The following is a 20,964-nucleotide window of genomic DNA, read 5'->3' as shown; positions in this document are numbered from 1 at the left end:
CTGTTCGGATACGGCGATTCAGTTTATAACAACAGCAGTCCCTTTGAATTTCTGACAGGTGCTATTTTTGATAATTGGTCAATAAACATTAGCCGCTTCCATTTACCTGCCACTCAGTATATCGATCTAATGAGCTGTACCGGGGCGTAAACAGAAGTCACTTTAAACGCCTTTTTTATTTCCTAATTCAGAACACACACTTGTGCACATCAGATCGTATTTGCACGTAGGTCCTGCGCAATGACGCGTTCAACACGAAAAATGTACGAGAAGTAAATTAAATAAGCTGTAGATTTCAAGCATTTTATTTTAACACAGTTACTTGTTAGATTTTGGAGGGTCACACATTATTCGATTTGCAGCAGTTATCCCACCGAAGAAGAACATATTGAACTATTTGTAATACAAGTTTATGATTAAAGGCAAATTGATTATCATCGAGTATTTACAAAGCTCTAGACATCCAGATCAATACGTCTCATATGAAAGGGAATCTACAGGGTGTTACAAAAAGGTACGGCCAAACTTTCAGGAAACGTTCCTCACACACAAAGAAAGAAAATATGTTATGTGAACATGTGTCCGGAAACGCTTACTTTCCATGTTAGAGCTCATTTTATTACTTCCCTTTAAATCACATTAATCATGGAATGGTAACACACAGCAACAGAACGTACCAGCGTGACTTCAAACACTTTGTTACAGGAAATGTTCAAAATGTCCTCCGTTAGCGAGGATACATGCATCCACCCTCCGTCGCATGGAATCCCTGATGCGCTGATGCAGCCCAGGAGAATGGCGTATTGTATCACAGCCGTCCACAGTAAGAGCACGAAGAGTCTCTACATTTGGTACCGGGGTTGCGTAGAGAAGAGCTTTCAAATTCCCCCATAAATGAAAGTCAAGAGGGTTGAGGTCAGGAGAGCGTGGAGGCCATGGAATTGGCCCGCCTCTACAAATCCATCGGTCACCGAATCAGTTGTTGAGAAGCGTACGAACACTTCGACTGAAATGTGCAGGAGCTCCATCGTGCATGAACCACATGTTGTGTCGTACTTGTAAAGGCACATGTTCTAGCAGCACAGGTAGAGTATCCCGTATGAAATCATGATAACGTGCTCCATTGAGCGTAGGTGGAAGAATATGGGGCCCAATCAAGACATCACCAACAATGCCTGCCCAAACGCTCACAGAAAATCTGTGTTGATGATGTGATTGCACAATTGCGTGCGGATTCTCGTCAGCCCACACATGTTGATTGTGAAAATTTACAATTTGATCACGTTGGAATGAAGCCTCATCCGTAAAGAGAACATTTGCACTGAAATGAGGATTGACACATTGTTGGATGAACCATTCGCAGAAGTGTACCCGTGGAGGCCCATCAGCTGCTGATAGTGCCTGCACACGCTGTACATGTTACGGAAACAACTGGTTCTCCCGTAGCACACTCCATACAGTGACGTGGTCAACGTTACCTTGTACAGCAGCAACTTCTCTGACACTGACATTAGGGTTATCGTCAACTGTACGAAGAATTGCCTCGTCCATTGCAGGTGTCCTCGTCGTTCTAGGTCTTCCCCAGTCGCGAGTCATAGGCTGGAATGTTCCGAGGTCCGTAAGACGCCGATCAATTGCTTCGAACGTCTTCCTGTCGGGACACCCTCGTTCTAGAAATCTGTCTCGATACAAACGTACGCCACGGCTATTGCCCCGTGTTAATCCATACATCAAATGGGCATCTACCAACTCCGCATTTGTAAACATTGCACTGACTGCGAAACCACGTTCGTGATGAACGCTAACCCGTTGATGCTACGTACTGATGTGCTTGATGCTATTACTGTAGAGCAATGAGTCGCATGTCAACACAAGCACCAAAGTCAACATTACCTTCATTCAATTGGGCCAACTGGCGGTGAATCGAGGAAGTACAGAACATACTGACGAAACTAAAATGACCTCTAACATGGAAATTAAGCGTTTCCGGACACATGTCCACATAACATCTTTTCTTTATTTGTGTGTGAGGAATGTTTCCTGAAAGTTTGGCCGTACCTTTTTGTAACACCCTGTATAATTATAATACATTCACAAATTCAGTACTAGATAGTGTTTTCAGCGTTTGGGGCTACATGTTCACCGATAAGGAACAAAATAATCACCCTCCGCGAGTTTGAGTGTTGGCTGGTGGCGTGGGTACGTGGCGCAATAATGAGAGTATAATAAGCGACACAGAGACTGATGAGGACTCACTCTAGCGACGATACGGACCGCAGGTGAGGAAAACTCTGACATAAGATACTGTGACAAAGGGCAGTTTGCTGTGGCATGGCGCCCAGAGAACAACATATAAGAAACGACGAAACTTGTCGGTTGTTCGTGTACTACCTATGCAAAGTGTTTGAAGGACGGGAAGACCAAGAGTAAGGCGACAAGATATTGGACGTCCACGCCTGATCACAGACTTCAGCCAAGTTCGAGTGGGTATATAAGGCTGCTAGTTCCCGGCAGATGTCGAAATTTGATCGCTTGGTGCCACAACAGCCGACGCCACAGGAAATAACTGCACGACGTTCCGTTGTTAACTTCACGGAGAAGATTTTAGACGATGCAACGCTGTCAGTTTTGGGCAAAGGTCTTAATTTCACACCTACACCAAATGAAGTACCTCTTATAAGTTTCGTAAGTGGTGTTCAACAAGCTGTACGTCACCTTCCTATGGACGCTGCTGAAGAAATAAGAAGGGAAACTGGTCGGGTTCTTCTGAAAGCTCCTCCCCAGCGCAGTAATATAACCACTGAAGAAAGGGCTGCACTATGGAACCTTCGAGAAGATCCCGAAATAGTGGTGCTGAAGGCTGATAAAGGTAATTCTACCGTTTTGTTACCTCGTGGGTTGTATTTGGAAAAGATGTCTACTTAGTGATACTATGTATAGGAGGACTGATGAAGATCCAACAGCACGTGTGCAACGGAAGACGTGTGCACTTCTGAACTCTTCCTCGTTAGCTTCATCAAGCGGTTAAGACCCCATGGCAGCATACCACCGAGACTGTGTGGTCTTCCTAAACTACATAAAGAACGTCTGCCTTTACGGCCTATAGTGAGTAACATTGACGCACCCACATATGATTTAGCCAAACATCTAGCTTCTTTGCTGAGACCATTTGTTGGCAAATGTCTACATCATATACGGAATTCTGCTTAAGTAGTTCGGATCTTCTAGTTAGTTTTTATGTAGTTTTCCTTTCCACAAAAGTACCTCTTGCGGATTCCTTGACGCTAATTGGCCAACAGTTTGAATCGGACATCACTGCTTTGTTTCTACATGCTCGTTCCTCAGTTTATTTTATGTTTAACCAGGAATATTTTGAACAGTCTGACGGTGTCGCCATTGGAAGCCCTCTGTCTCCTGTGGTGGCTGACCTTTTTATCGAGGATTTTGAGGAGAGAGCACTTGAATCAGCGGTTTGTAAACCAACTGTTTGGAGATACGTCGATGGTACTTTCATAGTGTGGCCCCACGGAGAAGAAAAATTAATGGAGTTTTTTCATCATCTTAATTCCATCCATGAGAATATTCGATTTACTATGGAACTAGAGAAAGATAGTTGCCTTCCACTCCTGGATGTTTTGGTTAAACGGAAGAGTGACGGTGGGACATTCTGTTTATCGTAAGCCCACTCACACTGATTTGTACTTGCATTCTTCAAGTTGCCATCACCCATCCCAAACCATGAGTGTACTTAAAACCCTTGTGCACAGGGCACATACGGTGTCGGATGCAAAGAATTTGCCTAAGGAACTTGCAAATTTAAGGACGGTGTTCAGAGACAATGGATACTCGACCCGGCAAATGAACAGGGTCTTCTCAACTAGAGCCAGGAACCGGGAAGTGGATAAAGAGAACGCGCCAGCCAAATCCTTAGCTTTTCTTCCCTTCTTTAGAAATATCTCTTTCAAAATACATTCCTGGAAATTGAAATAAGAACACCGTGAATTCATTGTCCCAGGAAGGGGAAACTTTATTGACACATTCCTGGGGTCAGATACATCACATGATCACACTGACAGAACCACAACACATAGACACAGGCAACAGAGCATGCACAATGTCGGCACTAGTACAGTGTATATCCACCTTTCGCAGCAATGCAGGCTGCTATTCTCCCATGGAGACGATCGTAGAGATGCTGGATGTAGTCCTGTGGAACGGCTTGCCATGCCATTTCCACCTGGCGCCTCAGTTGGACCAGCGTTCGTGCTGGACGTGCAGACCGCGTGAGACGACGCTTCATCCAGTCTCAAACATGCTCAATGGGGGACACATCCGGAGATCTTGCTGGCCAGGGTAGTTGACTTACACCTTCTAGAGCACGTTGGTGGCACGGGATACATGCGGACGTGCATTGTCCTGTTGGAACAGCAAGTTCCCTTGCCGGTCTAGGAATGGTAGAACGATGGGTTCGATGATGGTTTGGATGTACCGTGCACTATTCAGTGTCCCCTCGACGATCACCAGTGGTGTACGGCCAGTGTAGGAGATCGCTCCCCACACCATGATGCCGGGTGTTGGCCCTGTGTGCCTCGGTCGTATGCAGTCCTGATTGTGGCGCTCACCTGCACGGCGCCAAACACGCATACGACCATCATTGGCACCAAGGCAGAAGCGACTCTCATCGCTGAAGACGACACGTCTCCATTCGTCCCTCCATTCACGCCTGTCGCGACACCACTGGAGGCGGGCTGCACGATGTTGGGGCGTGAGCGGAAGACGGCCTAACGGTGTGCGGGACCGTAGCCCAGCTTCATGGAGACGGTTGCGAATGGTCCTCGCCGATACCCCAGGAGCAACAGTGTCCCTGATTTGCTGGGAAGTGGCGGTGCGGTCCCCTACGGCACTGCGTAGGATCCTACGGTCTTGGCGTGCATCCGTGCGTCGCTGCGGTCCGGTCCCAGGTCGACGGGCACGTGCACCTTCCGCCGACCACTGGCGACAACATCGATGTACTGTGGAGACCTCACGCCCCACGTGTTGAGCAATTCGGCGGTACGTCCACCCGGCCTCCCGCATGCCCACTATACGCCCTCGCTCAAAGTCCGTCAACTGCACATACGGTTCACGTCCACGCTGTCGCGGCATGCTACCAGTGTTAAAGACTGCGATGGAGCTTCGTATGCCACGGCAAACTGGCTGACACTGACGGCGGCGGTGCACAAATGCTGCGCAGCTAGCGCCATTCGACGGCCAACACCGCGGTTCCTGGTGTGTCCGCTGTGCCGTGCGTGTGATCATTGCTTGTACAGCCCTCTCGCAGTGTCCGGAGCAAGTATGGTGGGTCTGACACACCGGTGTCAATGTGTTTTTATTTCCATTTCCAGGAGTGTAGCAAGGATTCTTAATAATTTTCGTGTGAAAGTGGTGTTTCGTCCACCTTCTAAGATTTCGGATTTGTTGGGATCGGTGAAGGACGACTTGTTACTGCGGAATGCGAGAATTTACTAAATACCGTGTCAATGTGGTATGGACTATATACGGGTAGGACAGACAACGCGTGCAGTGGAAGAGCGTTGTAAGGAACATCAACGCTGCACTCCCCTACTGCAACCCAGTAAGTCTGCAGTTACGAACATTGTATTTCCAATGGACATTCAACGGAGTACGACAAAACTTCGATTTTGGTCACAGCAACAACTTTTTGGGGCTCCATTATCAAAGAATCCGTTGAAATACGCATCGCGGGAGATCTGATGAACCGTGTCAGTGGTTACCAATTGAATAACGCGTGGAATCCCGCCATCTCCGAAATTTGCCCGAGACGAAACCTCAGAAGACTTCAATAGCTGCGGCCAGCGACAGTACCGACGGCAGCTGAGTCTTGCAGTTCCACAGCGAGAGCGCTGCCGCTGGGGAGTGTGATCCTTCTGCCTCCGCGACTGCAACGCACACGCGCTGTACCATCAGCGTGCTACATAAGACCGAGCAGAGAACTTTTTTTTTTAGCCCTTTTTCGGCTTACCTGAAGATGGCTGGTCTAGTACCTTCCGCCGCGGAAGTCGAACACGCGCCAGAACAAATGGACGTGGTCAGCCCATAGAGGGCTCCACCTCGGCGGCGGCTATTCCGCGCAGCGACTCTCGCGCAGCGAGGGCGCCACCACCGACGCCACGTGCAGACAGCGGCCAATAGCCGCTCCCTCCGGTTTCTTATATAAGGACCCGCTCTGCTCTAGTCCAGTCCTTCCGCCTCCATGATTTCTACCTCATCATTTATGGCCGTCCTATCCACCTCACTCCTACCCTCAAATACCTTGGCCTCACACTCGACCGCCACCTCACCTGGACTCCCCATCTCCTTACCATCCAAAACAAAGCTCACAACCGACTCCTGAAACTCCTGTCCGGCCGGACGTGGGGTCTGCATCCTTCCACCATCCTTCACACCTACAAATCCAGGATCCGCCCCATCCTTTGTTATGCCAGCGTCGCTTGGATTTCCGCCCCTCCCCGGTTCTATAAAGCCCTCCAAATCCTCGAACGCCATGCACTCCGCCTCGCCTTCCGCATCCGCCTTCCGTCCCCCACGCGCCTCCTCTACGACCTCATCTCCTTCCCCCACCTTCTCCTTTTCCTTGAACACATCCGCACACTATATATTGTCCGCCGCCTTGATCCCCCTCACCCCATGGTGTCTCCCTTCCTCTCCACCCCCAACTAGTTGCTGCGCCTTTACCGTTGTGTCCCTCCCTCTCTCCATCTCTACACCCTCCATCTCCTTTCCCAACACAACTTCCACCGTCTACCCCTCCCAGATGATGAGCTTCGCCCTGACATGTACCCTTCCTACCAACTCTAACCCCCTCTTCCTGCCTCCTCCTCAGGGCTCCCTCTCCTACCCCTCCCTCCTTCTGAGCGGCTTTCCCCTCCTACTCCCCCTCCATATCTTGTGCCTCCTTTCAGTGTCTCTGCGCTCCCTCCTACCCTGTCTTCCCTTTTCCTCTCCTGCCCCATGTGTCTCCTGCCTCTTCGTGAACCCACGGTTGCCCCTCCTCTCTTTATCCCGCCGCTTCCCCAGCTGCCCCATGCTCTCCCCTCCTTTTCTATCCTCTCTGACCTTTCCCTCAGCAGGTCCCACCTGGTAGTTTTATTCTTCTTCGTGTGTGCTCCAAGTGGGTTTTAAGTGTGTTGTTTCGGAGTATTTTTAATACTGTGGCCAACGTTTAACCTGTGCATGCGCATTCAGTGTCTTCTCTGTGTTTTAAGAACCGCCAACTGTGTTTTTTAACTTTCTGGTGACTTTTTTAACTGACCCCCATGAACCTCTACATGTCAGTGTATTTTTACCTCCATTTTCTCCCTTACTCTGTTTTATGTTCCCCTTTTTTATCTCCTTATGTATGTATCATTTTATTCTTGTTTTTGTTGTCGTGTCACTCAGCTGAAGAGCGGCGGATTGTGCCGCTGACAGCCTTCCCCTGCCCATATGGGGCAGGGGAATGAAATCACAATAAATAAAAAAAAAACCTAGTCCAGTCAGTCTGGTACTCGCTCCGGATTACGTTTCTATCTCGGCGGTACTGTGTTCTGGTCGTTGCTCGTTGTTGACATTTGCCTGGCTCTGGTTCTGAGTGGATTTACTGTTGGTGTTTGGTGTTGTGGTTTCCACAAGCCTCCGTTGTTTATCTCTTCCTTGTTGTGTCGGTCATAGTCGGTCGTGGTCGGTTGTTGTGAGTTGTCGTTGGTCTGTCGTCCGACTCGTCCTTTGTTTACCCGGTGGTGCGTGCTCCACCGCCGTCGGCTTCGCCGCCTGGCGGCTCCGATCCGCAGCCTAAGGCGTTCCCGCATTTGGTTTTGGTTACAACAGCTGGCAGTTGTCCAGCCGAAATATAGTGCAATGAAGTTTACGACGACTGGCTGCAAGCCCGAAATCTTTTTGAACAGTTGATTCGCCTGGAAAATTTCAAATTTTACGACTCCGTGAACATTAACGTCGACCACTATCATACTTTTGTGATAGAAGTCCTCCCCTATGACGGTGGGATCTTTCAACCAATGTAACTGCCCGCCTAGAAGTCCAGAACTGTGCTAAACTGGCTTGAGGGGTATGATAGTGAATTGACTTTGATGTCTTGGCCTCGAGATTCGTTTGATCTGAGCCCGATGGAACACATCTTGACTTTATCGGGATCTAGCTCCGCATGTAAACCACTAGTGCGTAATTTACAAGAATTGCGTGACGTTTGTGTATACATACGGTGCCATACAGAACCGCTTCTGTTTGTAGTTCCAGACGTGCATAAACACGCTACTCAGCAGCTGGCCAGTCTTTTAGCAGGGTGTTTGTTTATCTTGAGACACCTAAATACCTCTAAAACGACGCAGCTTACGAAAATAATGTTCTAGATGAAAAGTTAATATTAGTAAAGGTGACAAATATCTGTGGTACAAAGGACCACATCCTAAACACCCCTCCTGGGTGGGCGGGGACAGCTTTTATTGCGTATTCCGATGCTACATCAAAAAATACGTTCGGTTTATTCAACCTATTCTTTCCCATTCGTGATAGATGGGTCTGTAACTGACAAATGTCGTGTTTCCAGAATGAGATTTTCACTCTGCAGCGGAGTGTGCGCTGATATGAAACTTCCTGGCAGATTAAAACTGTGTGCCGGACCGAAACTCGAACTCGGGACCTTTGCCTTTCACGGGCAAGTGCTCTACCAACTTTATTTCTTTTTCATTTTCTTAGACCGCTGTTTTTGTTTTTTGATTTTATTTTCTTTATTATTTTATTTTTTATAGCCCCTTAGGAAAATGGAACTAAAGAAAGAAACTAAGTGCCACTGCCACTTTTCATTCTGTAACAAAAAAATCTGGTCCACTTCAGGCGTTGGCTCCTGACTAAACCTACCCCAGAGAGCTGCCTATATACCAGGGGAAATATGGGAATTCAAGGTTAGGGCTATCCTTACAAACAAAATAAAATCTTCCTTTTTCTGAAATTTATTTATATTTTTTTGTTTTGTTTATATTTGTTGTGTAATTGATCAGAGGCATTCTGCGCCCTGCTGGTAATATGTTGAGTCACGTCTTCTCGAAATTGATGTGTTTCGTTCAATTGTTCAGAAATGTTCATTGGTTCAAACAGGAAACCTTCTTCTCTCTTGGCTTAACACCATTCCAGCTGCGAGGCGGGTCGTGGAAAGCACTCCCAAGGAAGTTCGAGAAAAATTGTCTGTATTTTGGGTGACGGACAACGACATAATGACGGCCATTGAGGTATGTCCAAAAATCGAGTACTGAGTCTACAGTTTGTCCAAATAGGAAGTGAATGGCATGTCCGCGAATCCAATTCACAGCATTGGTCTTTGTCCGAGGAAAATAGTCACGTTCCGGAAATAATAATGAAAGGGGAGTAATCCGATTCGGAATTTCCTGGGTTAGAAAAGCCACAATACGACGAATCAATTGCCAAACCTCCGCCGCCGGTCCTCAAACAAACCCATGTTCTTCATTGTCTGGCACTCCACACGTGGAACATAGAGGTAATTGGGCGAGGTGGATACGATGAAGGCGAGATTGATTGATTCGCTTACCATTGACAGTCAGGTACCAGACAGATTGAACATTCGTGTTAAGGTAAAAGACGAACACCGCGCGCCATACATGACGCCAGTCAACCTGGGGGAACTTTTGTTCAATCGGGTGGACGATCTAATTGGAGGACATTGTTTACTGCCTTTGTCTTGAGTAAAAGCTGTCTTGGTAAGGTGAGGCGTAGATAACTGAGTTCAAGAAAGAAGTATCGTTTATAATGGAACTGAGCCGGAACAACCGAGATCATCACTGGGGCTGACAGTGAGACCGGCGAATATGCCGACAGGAGGAGACCAGTGAGGCTCGTTGGGCAACGTGTCCATACCGTCATCTGGGAGCTGACAAAAATGGCGCGAGCTCTAACCGGCACGTGAAACAGACCTATCCCACTTCGTTCACGGGGAAGAGTAAGGGTAGCATAGTTAACTTTGAACAACAGCCCAGAGCTGACGAAAGATGCCATCGCTGCCAACATGCGACGTGCCACAGTAAGCGGGAAAGGTAGAACTTGTGCTACAATGGGGAACTCGGGATGCGATATATATACTGACATTTCGAGCTCGTTGGAGAATATCTAGGGATCGAAGGCGATGGTCCATAAGACCTGCTCTGATCATTGAAAGGAGGCGTCGGCAGTTGATGGTGGCTGAACGCCGGAGATTAGATGAAAAATCTTACCGAGCTACCCAAGCACGACTCACGCCCCGTCCTCACAGCTTTACTTCTGCCAGTACCTTGTCTCCTACATTCCAAACTTTACAGAAGCTCTCCTGCGAACCATGCAGAACTAGCACTTGCCCGCGAAAGGCAAAGGTCCCGAGTTCGAGTCTCGGTCCGGCACACAGTTTTAAACTGCCAGGAAGTTTCACATGTCATGTTGTTTATTTTTTATTTTTTTTTTCTACAATTAAGAACCGACGCATTTGATTCTACATTTCATTTACGATGTAAATGTCGCAGCATTATTCCGAAAGAGCCAAAGAAGAGTTGAATTGCGATTTCCATGGTCGCTGGATCGGTAGAGCTGATCCCGTAACGTGGCCTGTCAGATCACCGGACATTACGTAGCAGATTTTTTTTGTGGGGTTATCTGAAGGACAAATTGTATACAGAAGTACTAAATAAAGGGCAGAAGATGACAGAACACGTTAGAAATGCTTGCGCAAACATTGCACGAGACATACTTTTAAATTGTGTACATGCATTCCCCGCACCAATTAATAAATGCGTCGAAATGGAAGGTCGTCCGTTTGAGCATTTATTGTGAATTACAACTACGGTGAAAGGCAAGGAGACTCACAGAAATCAAGCACCTAATTGGTGAGAGGCAAGGGGTCTCGCCGATATGAAGCACGCCGATGGGAAAAGGAAATTATTACATCCGTGTCATTGTTCCTGGATCATGTTAAACTTGGTTTCTAACCATACATTAAGATGACTAACCATATTGTACTGTGCAGTCAAATTTGCAACACTAAAGTAAATTTCGAAAATAAGAACACAAAGGTTTGCATTTACATCGTAAATGAAATGTATAATCAGATCCGTCGGTTCGTAACTGCAAAAAAAGGCTCACTTGACTCTTGTCGTTTACTGCGCCATCTACTGCGAATGGAAAACAATGTTTTGAGTAAACCGTACTTCCCATCTGAAAATACAAATTTGATCCCGCCCACGCAGAAGATGTGATTAGGAGGTAGCCATTTGTAACACAGATAGACGTTCCCTTTTCTAACATTAATTTTCACCTATAACTTTTTTTTTGCTTTCTAGATGTTTCGTTGTCTCAACTTAAAACAAACACCCTATAGTACATATATTATTGCTACAGGTGATTTAACAGTGAAGAAAATAGCTCTACTCTAGTTAGAACGAATTCATAGCCCACCCGCCTGCTTTGGAATCTCATTTGCAGCAAAGTTGTGTTTGTTACAACTCTGGTTGATCCTTGGTATACATAGACCATAAGCTGCGCTTCTGTACACTGTAAACGCAGAAACACTCGGTCAGTACACAAACCGCGCCGTTTCCAAAATACTGAACACTTCATCCAAAAGTCATTAACAATTCCTGTTGTAGTAGACGGAGCCAACATGATAGAGATTGATATTAATCCGAGGAATTTAGTCTATGATGTTTCAGCGCCCTGATAGCTGATAATGTGGATAACTTCGCCGTGGATCTGGAGGCGAAGTATTAATTTATACACTTATTAGAAACATATATCAAGGACTGAAGGCCACTGATGGTGTTTTTACCAAGGGTGTTAGTTTATTTGCAAAGCTCTGTTTATTGTATCAACATGACAAAGGGAAATCCTACGCAATTGACATGTAATGGCTGCTCTTTAGTTAACGGGTAATCGTGAGATTGTGAAGAGGCTCAGTACTGAAAATTAAAATAAGAGAAAGCTCTCTATTTACCTCTCATTCACAATGTTTGTTATATTGGCCATAAGTGATGTACCTATAAAATGTGTTAAGGCAACACGAACTATTTTCAAACGGATCCTTGTCAATGATTAAGAGAAGAGCTAGACCTTGACAAATTTTTGAGTAATGATCTACAACTGGACTAGAGCTGCCATGTGGAAATATAGTATCGACAACATTTTCTTTTCTTTTTTTTAATAAGAAGGAATAAGTAAATAGAATACTCACCATCTGTCAGTGGTAGTCTGGGTCTGTAGGTGATATCTGAAAAAAAAAGAAATATCATAAATTGTGTTGAGTCAAATAAAAGAAAGTGTGTGTCCTGCCTTTTCTATCATTTATCTGTTATTGAATTACCCCCTGTTGGGGACTCTTTGGTAGAGGCCAGACTGTTGCTCTTCAGCCTTTTACATAAAACTAAAAGATGTATAAACTATAATTGATTGAATTAAACAATCATCATAACATGGTGGTGGTGTAAACCTTTAACCCATCAGGATAAGTGTGGTGTGGGTTTCTGGTAACTCTCTTTTAGGTAAAGGATTTGGATACAAATGTGAGGTCGGAGCATATTTTGTATCAGTAACAATAACGGATGTGAGTATCGAAATGAACTAGTTATCATATGCAAATAACTAGAGGTGGACTGGATCTGTTGGTAGACAGGGAAGTGTGAGCTGCACCCTACGGTGGAAAGGTGAGATCAGTAAGATAAGTTACTGAATGAAACCAGTTTGCTATTACCAGTTACTGTTTTTATTTCCACAACGTGTTTCAGAGGTTTGAATCTCCATCTGGTGGATTTATGTTTATTAATATGGAACTTACGGGTTTTGTGTCGGCTTTGGGGTAACCTGAGGCACTGTCTAATGGAGAAAGACAAAGCACCGATCCAGAAGTAAATATAAATGTGAATTTAAATAACTCCACCTCCGGCGGTCACATGGTCCTTTCTCTATCTTAATGCATCACATGTACACTGTCACACTTGGTAAACGAAGATGGTACCTACAAACTAATAAGTGCAAATAATATATAGCAATACAGAAACACTATTTCAAAGTGCAAAGAACATAACAGAAAAATACCGAAACATTATTTCAGAGTAAGTCTTAAAGCATCGTGGAAATTTTTGGTTATGTGGTGTAAATATTTGCAGTGGTACCCAAATTCTTTGTTGAAAAGTTTATTGGCCTATACTTTGTACGCATTTATACAATCGGGTTGTTTGTTGGAAAGATTAAGTGTAATAATTATGTTGTCAACCGTAGAAAATTTTGTACGTAAATAGCAAGTCTGGGGTTCAGACGTAGAAGATGAGAGGAGTAACAGAAGGAGAGCAAAGTTTTCTTATTGCCGGAACTTTGGATTTGTTAAGATTACATCCATTGCATGTTATAATTAAGTAAATTAAGTAAATGTTGAAGTGACACACTGGTAAGGAATTGTAAACACACAGATGAATATACTCTCCAAAGACCCATTATCTGAAATAGTGTTTTGCTTTTTACCACTAGACAGAGCCACAGATTACCCAAAGTCGTAACACAACAAATAAATGGCATATTAATACACACAGATCCACCTGATGATGTAGGTTTGAACCTTTTAAACGCGTTGTGGAAATATAAAACAGTGACTGAACTTGATCTTTCATTTGATATGAATATCACTCACGGTAAGGCTAACCTAAAATGTTCATAGTTAAAAACAAGTTACCTTTGACAGAAAGTGCATGAATCCACCGTCTGGAACACGGTGATGGTTAAATTAAAACCATACTGTGAAAAGATATGGAATACTTGAAAATGGAAGGCAGTTGGCTATTTTGGTATAAGTCCAGTGGCAGGCCTGGATTAGCAGTGACAGTTGTTTCGATGGTGTACCTAGTACTTGATGAACTGTATGAACTTCATGAACTGATAAACGATATGCGTGAGGAACTTTAAATGGATATGGAAACTCAGGAGGAATGGACTTCACGTCATTCACCATTTGAGGATTTCGTCAAAATCACGAAACTTCTTCGTTGGGGAGAGGGGGGGGGGGGGGAGGTTTATGTCCATGTATATAGTTTACGTGATAAAGTATCTTATACCACAATATTTACACAAAGTTACAACTACGTAACTTGATATTGGTTTTTGGAGTTGTTGAACTTAATGCTTAACAAAATTAATTACTTAGAAGCTAGTGTTGGCAACAATTTTCTATTTTCTCATATGAAACCACTAGCTATGCTGCTAGTCTGCGTATGGAGTCGTGTGTTTTTTGCATGGTATAAAAAAGAAGGTAAAGTGTTGTGGCAACCTCTGCAAGCAGGACACGTGTCTACTTCCTCGCCAGCGCTACTTCCAGATTAAGAGCAGGAAAGTAGGGACACAGCCACGTGCATACTAATGCTGACCGTTATGATGAGAACGGCCTTCGTGCTGTATGTGCAAAACGAGAGAGGAAATAAAAAAAACTGTCTTATTTAGCGCTCTTGAAGTCGCTAGGTGTTGTTAAACTAAATGAACAACACGAAATTCGCGTTCCCTGTTAGCCGTAACGAACTCTTGTAATAGAAACTTAACTACCAAAATGAAAATGTCTGTGTGTGTGCAAGTTTCAGGCACGCTACGTTTTAGAAGAAATGATGTTTGGTGAGTCGTATGATACGTGTTTTTGGCCATAAGTTTTTTCAACAAGTGCCAAACGAGTCAGAATTGTTAACGTAATTTTATGCAGTGAGTTTCATTGAACGGTAAGGATCCATTTATTGAATAACAGGAACGAACACAAAAACAACAGACGCGAATGCCAAAATTTAATGAAGTAAAATAAATCTGGGACAGCCATGTTCTTTTCCTTGCTCGTATGGCTCACAGCTTGCTGCATTGCTTTGTGGGCAGATACAGCTTTCGGGCTGATCGATGATGTGTATTGGAAAGAACGCTTGACTAACGTTCGTTTGAAGGTACTAGATATCCTTACCTTTGGTGGTAGCGTATAGCACTTATTATGATAGGAAAATCTGAATTGGTTTAATTAAATTAAATATAGTTGAAACCAGTGTTTCTGTTGTACGTATTTCACTCTTCTAGGTGGCTCAGTGGTAACGTATTGGCCTTTCATTCGGCGGGATGTCGGTCAAAAACCCCGCCTGGCCATCCGGATTTCATTATCGTGTGATTTCCCTTAATCGCTTAATGCAAATACCGGGTTCGGTTCCTTGAAGAGGACCAACTCTAGCTGCTGATCCACCTCTAGTGACGTTGTGACATTGCTCTTGCATCAAACTTCCGAAACTTGGAGTATGTTTTATTGTATAGTATAGTTTCTATGTATTTTCCTCTTAAATCACTGTGTTGTTAAATATTAAGTGCACTTGTAATCAACGTCATTGATTTTTTTAATCTTGTTAAATTTATAACTTTGCTGCAGACATGCGAAATTCCGATTCTGGCCCTTAAAATATGTGCGCAGTGCAATAAGCAAGTTAGGATACTGTGATTTACATCCTTTTCTTACTTTGATAACTTTGTAGATAGATGACTCTTAGTAACCTTGCAGAACACATATATTTCCTCTTTTCTTTACATTGTAACACACAAAATTTAATATTGCGAGTGCACGCAACACCGTCCAAAAGAACTTAGACATTCTTACTGCATTTTTATCAGTAATGATACCACATCATTTATTTTTGTATCTACAACGGAAAAATTATGGGGAAACCACTGAAAATAAAGACACTAAAAATTAACATTACTTTAGGATTTCAGTTATACACTATACAATACAAGGATCACCTTTTTGGTACGTCGTGATTGATGGATGAATAGAATTACGCGGTGAAACGTAATGCTGTGTTTGACGAAACGGATATTTACACCTACCAATCTACTGAGACTTATTTATATCATCGTAATTAGAATGACTACCAGTAAACAACATAAACAGTGGATTTGAAAACAGTGTTAAAAAGCACCGAATGTGTGATGTTGAAATCGCAGCAAATAAGTTCAGCCGTTCAAATTTTGTTTTTAGAGGCATTATTACTATCCACCGTGCATATCAGGCACTAATGTAATCATTGGCAGCTAATTCGTGCGCAAATTCCCCATAAAAATTTCCGTGTCATTGTAATGTAATACAGCCAAGCACCAGATAATTACTGAGCAGAAAAAGTGAATTCGGATTTATTTTTCAAATTGAGTTCCTTGGTCTGACCAAGATAGTGGAGGTCGACATAAATCGTGGGGTTGCTTGCAGATTTTAAACGCGAGAGTTCTGAGCACGTTTTGCATATATTATTCGAAATACTTGTTCTTTCTACGCGCTGGGACGTAAGTAACAGCGACAGAAGTTCATACTCAAAGGAGTTCGTTACTAAATTAAACTCTTTAATAACAGATTATTCACCCCTCTGCGTGCTCTCACTTGCGTCATTTTACGTTTATTTCTCGCACAATTAGCTTTATTGGCGCCTTCTCGGTCAATCTGCAACAGTAGCAGCACGCTCAGAGTTCGTCTTTTAACACAAATGGCAGACAGTTGGTTTCTTTCTCTCAGCTCTCCATTGTGACTTGCGTCGCTGAGAGTCACAGCAACGAAAATATAAAGAGGAGAAAAAAACTGTCCATCAAGAAATTAGAGAGGAGCTGACGAGTTACAACTAATTGCCATCATGCTGTAATCAATAAAGAATGCTTTCGTCAGAGAACGCAAAAAACTGCCATAGGTTCTTACAAATTCACTGCCCAGTGCTCTACCCATCACCAACACTCACTAGAACGTTACTGGAGCTGTAATCTTGATAAGGGAAGGGAGGGAAGGTTAAAGTTCAATATTCCTTCTTTGTCAATGGCAGGAACACTGCAGGGTACACACACACACACACACACACACACACACACACACACACAGTAGACCTACAAATTTAATGGTCTTTACAAAAAATGAGTCTCAGTTCTCAGACGCTTTCCAAGCATTTCAGATGATTGTTGGTGGAGAAATTACGGAATATATCTCCCAGCTTTCCCTTTTGAGAACGCCTAGCCCCACTCCATTCTTATTAGGTTTTTGCTAAAAAGAAGTAAGAGTTCTAAACGACATGTCATGCCCCACGCCGCTGTAACTAATCGGAAAAAGATGGGATGGAAGAAATGTGGGCAGTCTTTTCAACAAACTATCATGACGTTTTACTGGAGGGAATTAGGGAAACAATCAAGTTGCTGACAAGAATAATATACAGAAGAAAGGAAAAGAAAACCGAGGAGGTGTTAGATGACCTGTTTGGCTTTAGAAGGGGTAAGGTTCTGCCGAGCCAGCTGTAACATTGAACATAGGAAAATCGAGAAACCTTTATAAGATTTGTCGACTTGGGAAAAACGTTTGACAATTTAAAATGGTGCAAGATGTTCAAAATTCTGAAAAAAATAGGTGTAAACTATAGCGTCAGATGGATAATATACAATATGTATAAAAATCAAAACGGAACAATAAGAATGAAAGACCAAGAACGAAGTTTCAGATTAAAGACGATGTCAGACAGGGATATAGTCAGGCTATACGTCGAGGAAGCAGAGACGGAAATAAAATAAATATTGAAACTTGGGACTCAATTTCAGGATGAAATAATACCGTTCCGTGGCAGTTTATGCCCAAACTCTCAGATAACCAATTTTTTTAAATGTTATACGCAGATCCTGGTAGCCAGTATAGTCGATTGTTTAACATTGCATGGAAAACCTGCAGATAATATTCACTACTCCTAATGACTGCACTGCTAATTACTTCTTCTCTTTTCCCTTTGATACCGTGAGGAAGGTCTGTTATTTGCTTCAGCCTTGGGGTACTTTCATTAGCTGGCGTGTGACAGGGACCAGGGTGTTCCGAACCTGTTAGGTGCTGAAAGCCGTCTTCACGCCGGTATAGGACAGGGAAATAGCAATCTCCAGTGACTTAACAGCAGGAGCTCAGGAGAGGGCGGGCTGTGGTTTCATAAAAACAGCGTTGTGAGAGACACTAAAAGGAATCCTTTTGGCTAGATAAGATCTAATGGCCAGGTGAGAAACACAGAGCTTCTGACCGTTGGATCAGCTGTGGGCTGCGGCTGTGCTGTGCTGAGCAAGGGGTTCTACGATTAGCTCACAGTGATTATTTCGGTAGAAGGGTAGATTTCCCGCACATGCCTTCGTGCAAGGCTTTTGACTGGCAGCGGTTGGAAACTGTCATGTAGCATCTTCGTACATCCATATTTAAACTGGATGATGGTAGGACATCAGCTGATATAATTTTTATTAAAAATGAAACGCCTCCAGCTGTACTTAAATTTCCATATTTATTTGGCTACTAATTTCGACGTTGCGTCAGCGCTATCTTCAGGCCCGTACACTATGATGATATCAATTGTGTGTGGCTGAGTACTAGAAGTACGCGGTGAGACCAATATGTGCTCCACACGGATGGCGGGCAGTAGCCAAATAAATATGAAATCTTAAGTACAGCTGGAGGAGTTTCATTCCCAATAAAAAATTCAAGTAGTAGGAGAGATTGTTTACCCTAAATTTCATGTAGGAGGAAAGATTTTTTGCCTTTGTTCCCACGCCATTCAGTTATTAGTTAACCATGTCAAAATAGAAATTATTGTTGTTCGGGACTCGCAAGGTGTGTTGAGTTGGCCGGCAAGTTCCAACTCTAGCAGAATCAGCCACGTTTCGTGGATTAAAATGAAAACAGTCTTAAAAGTTAAAATCTTCTGGGTTGTCAGGCCGCGCCATATTTTCTCTAAAATAATCGCCGTTTTGACCCCTCTGTTGGGATTTTCTTCAGGATGTTTCTGTGTCCACTATTGCTAGAACACTGTCAAAGACCAGAATCGCGTTCTCTTATAAAGGGGAGTTTTCCCGTGTTTGTGCTGGAGAAATAGGAATATTCGTTAAAATTCTTGTGGCTACCATTGGTGGGCCATCGCATAGGCTAATATTCCCGCGCTGATGCGGAAGAAGGGGCGTTATTGGATAAACTCTTGTGGGTACTATTGGTGGGCATCGTCATTGAATAGAAAGGCACTAATCCATACTTACGCTGGTGAAGGGTTATTGATTGAAATTACTCCTACTTCTATTGGTTGGCCATCATCTTTATATTGCTTGCTCACCGCAGCCACAAATTCACTTACGTGATGCCGGGGAGCCACGATGCCGGAAGATTATGGCCGTCCTCTTGGAATTTCATGCATTCTTGGAAATTTCAATCGCTTCTCGGACCTTTCTTCTGTAAATTATGGTTTCCTTAGCCAGCACACGTACGTTATTAAAATCGATGTCAGAGCCACAGTTATCATGATGTTCAGCTATTGCCGATTTTACAATTTGTTTTACCCGCGCGTAAAATCGGCAGCCATTCTTCAAATCACTAACCATTTGTCGCAGTTATTGGCCATATCCACGATATGGTTTCATATTATACTTTCGTGGGTCCAGGTACCCATGCCAAGGCTATAGTTCACACCTGCAATTTCTAGTCCACTCGTTAAATGTTTATATGCTTGATTCAGTCGGTAAATCATTTTGTTTGATGTGTTACGGCAATAAATTAAATTATGATAGTAAGCGCTAGTTCCTTTGGTAGTTTTATTGAGTCCCTCCATTAATATATGCGTGTGAGGCGTAGTATACATAATTTCATGCTTAATTGAGTCACTCCACGTAATTTTCTTTTAATATGACGTTATCCATGGCGCGACATTGTTTCTATTAAATTTGCGTTATCTTATGGGGAGGTTATCTCCTCTGTAGGTTACCAGAGGTCGGATATGTAGCGTGTTACGAGGGGGGGGGGGTGTTTCGATAAACAGCTCAACCGACACTTCACAACATCAGTGATAATATTCGTTTATAACACTGCTCTTTTCAATGAAAGTGAAGAAGAATCATAGAACCTGTTGACTTGAATGAACAGTCGATGAATGAGAGCAGAGAGTATACCGAAGAAAGATGAAAGTAATGAGAATTAGTAGAAAGAGTTTAGTGAAAAGTTCTCGAAATTGGGTGACAATGAATTAGACTAAGTTAAGGACTTCTGATATCTTGGAAGCAAAAATAACACATAACGAACGAAGCAAGGTGGACATAAAAAGCAGATTAGCACAGGCAAAGAGGACATTTCTGATCAAAGGAAATTTACTAGTATGAAACATAGAATTTCGTCTGAAAACTGTAATTCGATGAATGTGCACTTGGAGCACAGAACTGTATGGTTGTGAATCATGAAACATAGAAAAACCGAAAGGAAAAGAATCGAAGAGTTTGAGATGTGGCGCTACAGAAGCATATTAAAAATTATGTGGACTGATAAGCACTGAGGAGGTTCTCTGCAGAATCTGCGATGAAGGGAACATATAGAAAACACTGACAAGAAGAGGGGACAAAATGACTGGACATACGTTACATCAGGGAATAACCTCCGTGGTATTAGAGGGCAGAGACTGGAGTACATCCAGCAAATAGTTGTGGAAGTAGGATGCAAGTACTATTCTGATGTGAAGAGGTTGGTACAAGTGAGGTATTCGTGGCGGGGTTAGTCAAACCAGTCAGAAGATATTGACTAAAAAAAAATCATTTTATGACTAAATGAGAATAAATGTGATTCTATTGCTTACAGCGTATGAGCTAGAAAGCCCTAACCTAAAGTCATTCCAATGTTTAAAACTCAAGGTAAACTTAACCCTTCAACCTGCAGATGCTTGGTATGGTGCGGCATCAAATTGGACAGTACGTTTCGGGATACACTGCTCACTAGAAGCTCGAACTCAACGAAAGTATTCTTCTTTTTTAAGTTGATATTTGACTACTAATATGTACTGTTTTGAAGGTTCAACCATCTCGTGTGTACTCATCACATATTAATGTTATGCTCATTACTTTCAAAGCATTGTTCTCATC

General features: G+C 43.4%; 1 protein-coding gene across 1 annotated transcript in view; it reads right to left on the bottom strand.

The window, feature by feature from the left end:
* LOC126158346 (agrin-like) overlaps nt 1-20,964 on the bottom strand; it is a 566,092-nt gene that overhangs the window by 432,678 nt on the left and 112,450 nt on the right. Inside the window, exon 3 of the mRNA XM_049916436.1 lies at nt 12,260-12,295. Coding sequence (XP_049772393.1) covers nt 12,260-12,295 — 36 coding nt within the window. The remainder of the gene's footprint in view (nt 1-12,259; nt 12,296-20,964) is intronic.

Source organism: Schistocerca cancellata, chromosome 2 (genome assembly GCF_023864275.1).
Source record: "Schistocerca cancellata isolate TAMUIC-IGC-003103 chromosome 2, iqSchCanc2.1, whole genome shotgun sequence".
In the NCBI taxonomy this organism is placed as follows: domain Eukaryota; kingdom Metazoa; phylum Arthropoda; class Insecta; order Orthoptera; family Acrididae; genus Schistocerca; species Schistocerca cancellata.
The sequence above is the reverse complement of the archived record's forward strand: the minus strand, read 5'-3'. Positions and strand labels throughout refer to the sequence as shown.